General features: G+C 36.7%; 1 protein-coding gene across 1 annotated transcript in view; it reads left to right on the forward strand.

The window, feature by feature from the left end:
- The window catches only part of ALG5 (ALG5 dolichyl-phosphate beta-glucosyltransferase), a 57,962-nt gene that overhangs the window by 44,081 nt on the left and 4,826 nt on the right, over positions 1-9,055 (forward strand). The window contains exon 8 of the mRNA XM_004389962.2: positions 4,317-4,468. Within this exon, the coding sequence (XP_004390019.1) occupies positions 4,317-4,468 (152 nt within the window). The remainder of the gene's footprint in view (positions 1-4,316; positions 4,469-9,055) is intronic.

A 9,055-nucleotide genomic window follows, 5' to 3' on the forward strand; every position in this document is an offset into this window, starting at 1 on the left:
TTTTTTTTTTTTTTTTTTGGTCATTCTTGTAAATATATCTATCACACAACTTTAGCCAATTCAACTTTTTACCGGTATACAGCTTATTGACAGCAATTGCAATAACTGGCTGTGCAGCCCTACACTTGATCAGTGTGATTTTTCTGTCACCATTAACTCCTCTTTCCCCCCTCCCTCCCATTCCTGGTAACCACTAAGAAACTTTGGTCTCTACATTTGCTTTTTCTTGTCTTTTTATAGAAGTGAGGTCACAAAATATTTGTCCTTTTCTGATTGGCTTATTTTGCTCAGGATGATGTCGTCAAGCTCCATCCATATTGTAACATGTATCAAGACTTCATTTCCCCCACTGGCTGAGTAGTATTCCATTGTATATATATGTACCAAATTTTGTTTATCCATTCATCTGTTGGTGGGCATTTCCGTTGTTTCCACTTTTTGGCTATTGTAAACAGTGCTGCAGTGAACATTGATGTGTACACATTTCTTTTTGAGTCTGTTTTCAAGTCTTTTGGGACTAGAAGTGGAAATACGGTAGTTCTAAGTTTTTTGGGGAACTGCCACACTGTTTTCCACAATGGCTGTATCATTTGGCATTTCCACCAGCAATGGATAAGGGGTCCAGTATCCCCACATCCTCACCAATATTTGTTACTTTCTGCTGTTTTTAGTCTGAGCCACCCTAGTGAGAGTGAAGTGGTATCTCATTGTGGTTTTGATTTGCATCTCTCTGATGGCTAATGACGCTGAGCATCTTTGCATGTGTTATATGGCCATTTGAATGTCCTCTTTGGTGAAAAGTGTATTCAAGTCCTTTGCCCATTTTATGATTGGGTTATTTGTGTTTTTGTTGCTAAGTTGTCAAAGTTTTATATATATTTTGGTAATTAGATTCTTGTCAGATAAGTTTCTGAAGATATTTTCCCAGTCAGTAGCTTGTCTTTTTACTTTTTTGGTAAAGTCTGTTGATGAACAAAAGTTTTCAGTTTTTCTGAGATCCCATTTATTTATTTTTGTCTTTTGCTGTTTGTGCTTTTGTTATTATATTAGATAATCCATTGTTGAAAGCTAGGACTGGACTCTCTGGACTCTTAGTTCTATTCCATTGGTTTGTGTGTCTATCGTTACACCAGTACCAGGCTGTTATGATTACTGTACCTGTATAATATGTTTTAAAATCTGGAAGTGTAGGCCCTCTTGCTTTGCTCCTCTCTTTCAGCATTGCTTTTAGTTATTCAGGACCGCTTGCCATTCCATATAAAGTTGAGAAATCATTTTTCTGTTTCTGCAAAGAAGGCAGTTGGAATTTTTGTCAGGATTGCGTTGAATATTTAGATTGCTTTGGATAGTATTGACATCTTAACAATATTAAGTCTTCCAATCCATGAACATGGAACATCTCACCATTTATTTAAGTCTTCTTTAATCTCTTTCAGCAGTGTTTTATAGTTTTTATTGTATACGTCCTTCACGTCTGTGGTTAGATTTATTCATAGGTATTTTATTCTCTCAAGTGCTGTTGTAAATGGAATTATTTCCCTAATTTCCCTTTCGGATTTCTCGTTGCTGGTGTATAGAAACCCAACTTTTTTGTGTTTTATTTGTTTAACTTGTACCCTGCAACTTTGGTAAATTCCTCCATAAGCTCTAGAAGTTTTCCTTCAGTCTTTTTGGGATTTTCAATGTATAGGAGCATATCATCCGCAAATAGAGATATTTTTTTACTACTTCTTTTCCAATCTGGATACCTTTTATTTCGTTTTGTTATTGCTCTGGCTAGAACTTCTAATAAAATATTGAATAGAAGTGGTAATATTGGGCACCCTTGTCTTGTTCTTGATTTCAAGGGGAAAGCTCTCAATCTTTCTCCATTAAGTATGTTGGCTGTTGGCTTTTCATATATGCCCTTAATTACATTGAGGAAGTTCCCTTCTATTCCAGTCTCCTTTGGGGTTTTCATCAAGAAAGGGTGTAGAATTTTATCAAATCTTTTTGTGCATCCGTACAGATGATCATGTGGCTCTTTCTGGATATTCTTGAATTTATCATTTTAAAAGGATTCAAAAATAGAATCCTTTAGTGTTTATTTGATGTCTTTAGTTTTTCTATGAGGGTTCTTTCATCTGCTTAAGTCTTGGAACTTCTTTGAATTTATTATTTAAAGACAATTAAATTGCAACTCAGCTTTAAATTTCACCTGAATTCCTTGCCTGTATTTCATAAACATTAGATAGATTATTGTTAATATTGCAGCAGTGAATTCTTTTTCTTCATAATTTTTAATGTTCATATAATGTTACTCTATTACTTGTTAGCTTCATTTAACTAAATAAGTGTATTGTATAATACAGCTTTGGATATCTTCCAGATTTTAAGATATTTTGCCAAGGTTTAAAAATTAAATCAAGAATCTCTTGTTTGTGGTTTACCTTGTTAGGCTTTCAAATATGTTAGAAATCAATTAAGGTCTTCACGCTAACCCCAGGTATCGCTGCTTTTTAAAAAAAAAAAAATAAAGCCATTATCCTAGAAAACAAAGAAAGATCTATTAACATTCAAGCAAAAGCAGTCATGGATACTTTTATTTGATAACCAGTAAACTCACCTAAATCACACTAAAGATCATTCCAGGAGAATAGTTTATAGGTATTATTTTTCTACTTTTTAATTTTTATTTTTCTATCTTTCAATCTCTGTTCCTTTCCTAAGCATAAATGCTCTTTTGAAGGTTTAATCAGTCAACCAGTATTTATTGGAAGTATTTTATATGGAAGGCACTGAGCAAGCTGTTGTGAGATTCCCTAAGTATTTTAAGATGAGGTTACAGCCATATCTACTTAGAGAGGTAAGACATATTTACATGAAAACGTAACTAATGATTCTAAGTAATAAATGAGAAATGTTAGATCATTTAAAAAGCAAGTTTGTTTTACATATTTCACAGATGAGCATTTTATTTTCTCTCCTTGCTCGTTTTGGTACATAAGTGAAATCATGGTCAAAGGGTAAAGTGAGCTTTCAAGTTTTCTTTCAAATTTTATTAGAGTCATTTATTGGGTTCTTTTACTTCCTGTGCTGAACATTTTCTTAAAGGCTTTAATATTATTTAATCTTTACTGTAGCTTTTTGAGAAAGGCATTATTATTTCCATTTTATAAATGAGGGAGCTGGGACTTCGAGAGTTGAAGTAACTTGCTGGAGGTCACCCTGCTAATTAGTAATGGAGCCAGGATTCAAATTTAGATCTGCTTAGTTTTGTGCTTCTACTACTATGTCATGTTATCGCACTATTCAGTAGTGGTTCTGTTTGATGATGATAGAAAAAGTCATAGAAGTAAAGAAAGATTACTACAGATTATAACATAAAAGACAAAAGGAGGAAGGGACCTTTATTTTATCGTATAAAATTAAATATTCTATACAGACCCATAAAAAGTTGCATATGTACATGTGTAATGCATGATTCTATGGGCCTATTACCTTAATTACAGAAAATTTTAAGACATCCTGTCTTTTATATAATTTTAAATGTAAAAGTCTTGAATACTATGACAATTAATAATTTATTATTTTTATGTTTTAAACATTTTCAACATTTAGTGAATAATGGAATATTATTTACTCACTACTAATAATAAAATTAATCACTAATAACAGTAATGAATCCTTATATGGGATTAAATATAAGACTACTTAAGTTTAATATCCAAAGTGTTAAGGAACTCAAACATTACAATCTACTTAATCAGACATCTGGTGTACCTAGAAAGACTAGGTTTTTTGTTTCAGACTCCTTGGAGTATACTATTTCTAGTCTTAACTTTTGTGATACTCTGCTCTATCTCTTCTGTCAACATTTCCTTTAGCTAAGTATTAAACTTCAGGTTCAAATCTTAGGATTTTGTTTTTCCAGTACATTCTGATAATCATAAACTTTTTTGAGACTGAAATTTATATGGGACAACAAGATATAAAATATGTAGGTGAATGAGATGTTCTTGCCTGTGGCAGCTTAAAACCTGTTTCTTCTGGTAGACTGACCTGCCTGTCACAGGTAGTTTCATTTTTCTTATCTGACTCCACCTCCAGGAAATGAGCAACTGCTTATCTAGTGCTTCTGCTCTGCATCTAAACTGTAGGCATTCTCACTGTTTCTTTAATATACTTTGCTAATGAAGCTGTGGAACAGTGATGTTCATATGTACGATCTACCTAGTCAAGTAAATATTAAAATGCAGTTGTCTACAGCCAGATGTTTTCAATGTCTGTTTTATAGATAAATGGAAAAGTCATTTATATTTTCTCTTTGTTTTCAGCGTTCTTACTTCCGTACTCTTCTCATGTATGGGTTCCACTTTCTGGTGTGGTTCCTTTGTGTTAAAGGAATCAGGGACACACAATGTGGGTTCAAATTATTCACTCGAGAAGCAGCTTCACAGACGTTTTCATCTCTACACATTGAACGATGGTAGGTTTCTAATTGGAATGTATCTTGTGTATGTTATTATAGTGTTGGGGGAATGGTCTGCCTCTACACCTCCCATCCAGGCTGCCTAAGTAAAGACCTTGGGCCCAGAGCATTCTCTGATAAGGAGGCTGGGAATTGGGTTGCCTTCTCCTTATCAGAGAAACCTTTCCCCTGTTCTGGGCACACTTAACTTTCTCTGTCTCTTGAACATGAGCAAGCATAACACAGCACCTGGCCAACCCCACTTCTATGTCTGTTCGAGGCAGGGAGGGAATGGGGTCTCTTGTACTACAGCACAAGAGAGAGAATGTGGCAGGTTGTAAGAGCGTGGAGGGTAGACTGAAAGGGAAACAGGCTTTACGAGGCTGAACATGAGCACCCTCATGTGGTCCACCAGCTCACTACAGTTTGCATTCTTATGTAAGTCCCTGGCATGGAGCCACTATTGTCCACCACCACTATAAAACCTCTCCCTCCACTGTGGAGTGTGGAGATCTGCTTTGGTCCTGCTGCCCAGGACTTGGCTCATATGTAAGTCTCCCTAATATACTCCTTTGCTGCCACTCTGGAGTTGCCTTCCTCTTTCTTTAGTCTCTCAGCACCCTACATTTTTGTAGGCAAATTTCACGTTACTCGTCCATGCCTGGACACACAGCAGTTATTCCAGGTAATGAGAAACAGCCCCATATTTTCATAATGAACATCCAGGTTTAAACTTAACTGGCAGTTTAGTATGTAAGCCTCATCTGTGCCTTTATGCTTTTACTGGGTTGGGTCTTTTTTGAAAATATTCAAACCCAACATATGGTATAAAGTTATATAAATTGAGAGGCCTGAAAACATCCTGCTTCCTTAAGCTGCTTTTTTTCCTTTGAAGAAAAAGGAAAAGGCACAGATATATCAAAGCAGAATAGGGTACCCATTTTCTTTCTTCCTTCTTTGTACAAGAGATAAGTTCTTTCTCCTAACATCAATCCTTCAATTTCTGCATCCCCTCGTACCTTCTCAAGATCCTAATCCTGTTCATTTCTTTTCTCTCTTATATATTGTCTTTCCTTCTCAACCACATCTTTCCTGTCAGTTTTTTAAAACAAGTTTAAATTTCTTTTGTCATTTAAAAAAAAAAAAAACCTCTCCCCTGAACCACTACCACTCCTTCAGCTCTAGCCCTCTTTCCTTTCATAGCCAACCTTTTCTTGAAAGAGTGGTGCATATTCACTGTCTCCATTTTCTCACCTCCCACTCACTCCTCGCCCCACCTTAATATGGATTTTCCCCTATCCCTCCACCTAAAGATCTAGTTACCACCATGTCATTAAACCTAGTGGTCATGTTTAATACTTACCTTAACCCACCAGCAACGTTTGATACTAATGAACTCTCTCTCCTTGAAATCTATTCCTTTAGTATACCTCTACTCCAGACCTTGCTTCTGAGCTGTAGACCTTATTTAACGAGTAATGGTATCAGACAGAAGATAGAAACCTTGGAGTCAGCCCTGACATTCGCACAGCCCTTCAACATGCACAAATCCATGACTCACGCCTGTTGATTTAGCTTTTATGTCCCTCCTTTTCTTTCCATCTCCACCGTCACCATCCAGGACTCATCATTTCCCAGACTACCATGCTGCAGCCTGAGGGATTTTTTTCAAAATTTAAAAACGATCAATTGTATTTACTTCTGCTTAATATCCTTCAGTGCCTTCACGTTGCCTTTTGGCCCCTTTGCACACAGAGCTGCCTCAGAAGAAAGGCTTTTAAAGGTGCTGCATATTCTGGCCCCTACCTGTGTCTCCACATGCGGACTTTTCAACCTCTTGAGTCTGTTTTATGCTTCAGATCTTCCTTCGGGCAGCTGCCCTCACTCTCCAGCCTAGATCAGATGCAGTGCACATGCCTTTCTTCCTAGCACCTATCATATCTGCAGTTTTTTTTCTTATTCATGTAATTATTTAATGCTGCTTTTCCTGTTAGAGTGTAAGCTCCATGAGAGCAAGAATCTCATATGATTTTGCTTACTAGTACATCCCACTATCTAAAAGAGTGCCTGGCACACAGTAGGTGCACAGTAAATATTGTTGAAAGAGTTAATACTTAGTGCTAGTCATGGATTCTGTGTGAATCCTGTTTGTGGTAGTTATCTGACATAATTATTTCAGTATATCACACACACACACACACACACACACACACACACAAAAAAAAAAACTAAGCCAGTTTCCAGCAAGTCAACTCTGATTCATGGTGATCCCCTGTGTGGCAGAGTAGAACTATGCTCCATAGGGTTTTCAATGGCTGATTTTTCAGAAATAGATCGCCAGGCCTTTCTTCCGAGGCACCTCTGGGTGGACTCAAACCTCCAACCTTTTGGTTAGTAGCCAGGTGTTAACCACTTGCACCACCCAGGGACTTCACCAGCCTTGATTTCAGGAATTATATACAGCATGAATTGTAGCTATATGCTTCGCCTTTGATCACCAATTTAGGATTCTTTGAAGAAACTGTTTTTTATTCAGTGGGTAAATATATTTTGAAATTTATATTAAAAAACCTAACCCATTGCCATCGAGTCGATTCCGACTCCTAGTGACCCTATAGGACAGAGTAGAACTGCCCCATAGGGTTTCCAAGGAGCGGCTGGGGGATTCAAACTGCTGACCTTTTGGTTAGCAGCCTTAGCTCTTAACCACTGCGTCACCAGGGCTTCAAAATTTATATAGCAGTTCACTGTATAGATTTTAAATGTATTAAGATGAGTAAAAGTGCTTTATAAACTTAATATCAGTAGTTATTAATATTGAGATAAATTAACATGTTAAACATGTAATGCACTGAAGTTGGAACTATGCCTCAGGTACAGTGAAGACCAGTAGAAATGGTATATGAACATAACTATTAAACACTGCAGTGTTGCGATGTTTTTATTACTGGAAATGATATTGATCCTTAGTTCCATATTTAGCCACTAAAATTATTTCCTTCTGATTCAGTGTATCTTAGCCTCTTACTGTCTTTAACAGCTGAAAACCTGTTGGGTGGTTAACATTTTCAGTGATTTCTAAATCAGTGACATTTTCAATCCCAGTGCTTTCGTTTCTGGAATAGGTTTACTTTTTGTAGTCCACTTCTGCGCATCTGTTTGCAAAAGATCAGTTGTCTCCTTGAAAATAGATGTCATATATCCCCCAAAAAAATTATTTTAAAGAAGCAATAATTTCAGAATTAAAATTATCATTAGGAACATATTTTTAAGTCCTTTTTTTTCCTACATTAAGAAAATTTAAGTAATTTGATTTGAAATTCAGGCTCAGGTTTTTCTTTTGTGGAAGAATCATTGGTACCTCTTCTTTGTGGCATCATGCTCAAACCCTTGTAAGGAGTAGAAATTATCTCACAGTGTTTGGACACATTTGGTTAGCCATCAGGGTCATCTTTTTCTTGGAGATGCCTCTTATCTTTCTGCTTGTTCTCTGTCCTGCTGCATGACTTCTATCCTCAATCTCCTTCTCCTTGATTTGCACCCCTATTTTAATAGAACAAATACTTCATTAACTTCAAAAAAAAATGAAAAACTTTTTGAGACCTTACATGTCAAAAAATATCTTTATTCCACCCTGACATTTGCTCGTTTAACAGTTAGCTGGGTAAAGAATTATAGGTTAGAAATTATTTTTTCTCAGAATTTTGAAAGTATTGCTTTCCTGTCTTTGGCATTCAGTGTTTCTTTGGAGCACTCCAGTTCTGCGGAGAACCTGAATCTTGATTCTTTGTGTTTGTATGGCATGTTGTTTCCATCCCCCTCGGGAGAGTTTTTCTTCATGGTGTTTTGATATATCATGATCCTGGGCCTTAATGTGACTCTTTTTCATGCATTTTGTTGAGTATTAAAGTTGTTGTTCGGTGCCGTCAACTTGTTCCGACTCATAGCAACCCTGTGTACAACAGAACGAGACACTATACCCAGTCCTGTGCCAGCCTCAGAATCATTGTTACGTACTAAAGTAGGCCCTCTGAATGTGGAAACTCATGTCCTTTAGTTGTGAGGAATGTTCTTAAATTGTTTATTGACATTCTCCTCTTTTAATTCTCTCTGCTCTCTCTCTCTTATAAACAGGTGTGGGACCTCCTTACTGACGGTATTAATTCTAACTTCTCGGTTCTATTTTTGTTCTTTTAAGATTATTTCCTCAACTTTATCTTCCAGCTGTCCTTTTGAATTTTTATGTCTGCTATCAAAATTTCAATGTCCAAAAACACTTTTTGTTTTCCAATATTTGTTTTTAAGAATCTCTCATTTTTGTTTCCTCACTATGATACCTTCCACTAGCTCTCTGAATGTTTCGTTTAAAACTTTGACAGTTCGTTTTTGGCCTGCATTGTTCCTGTTTTCTGCAGTTTTTCCCTTTTTGTTTGTTTTTATCATTAAAGACTTTTCCTCATGTGTCGTTAGTACAGTACTGGGAAGCTCTTTGGAGGCTCTTTACTTGGGCCGGGCCTCAGATTGACTGGCGGACTTCCTTACGGGTTGACCTCGCTGGCCCGTGCTCTTGTGGCGGACTTCCTTACGGGTTGACCTCGCTGGCCC

Source organism: Trichechus manatus, unplaced genomic scaffold, assembly GCF_000243295.1.
Source record: "Trichechus manatus latirostris isolate Lorelei unplaced genomic scaffold, TriManLat1.0 scaffold00270, whole genome shotgun sequence".
Classification (NCBI taxonomy): Eukaryota; Metazoa; Chordata; class Mammalia; order Sirenia; family Trichechidae; genus Trichechus; species Trichechus manatus.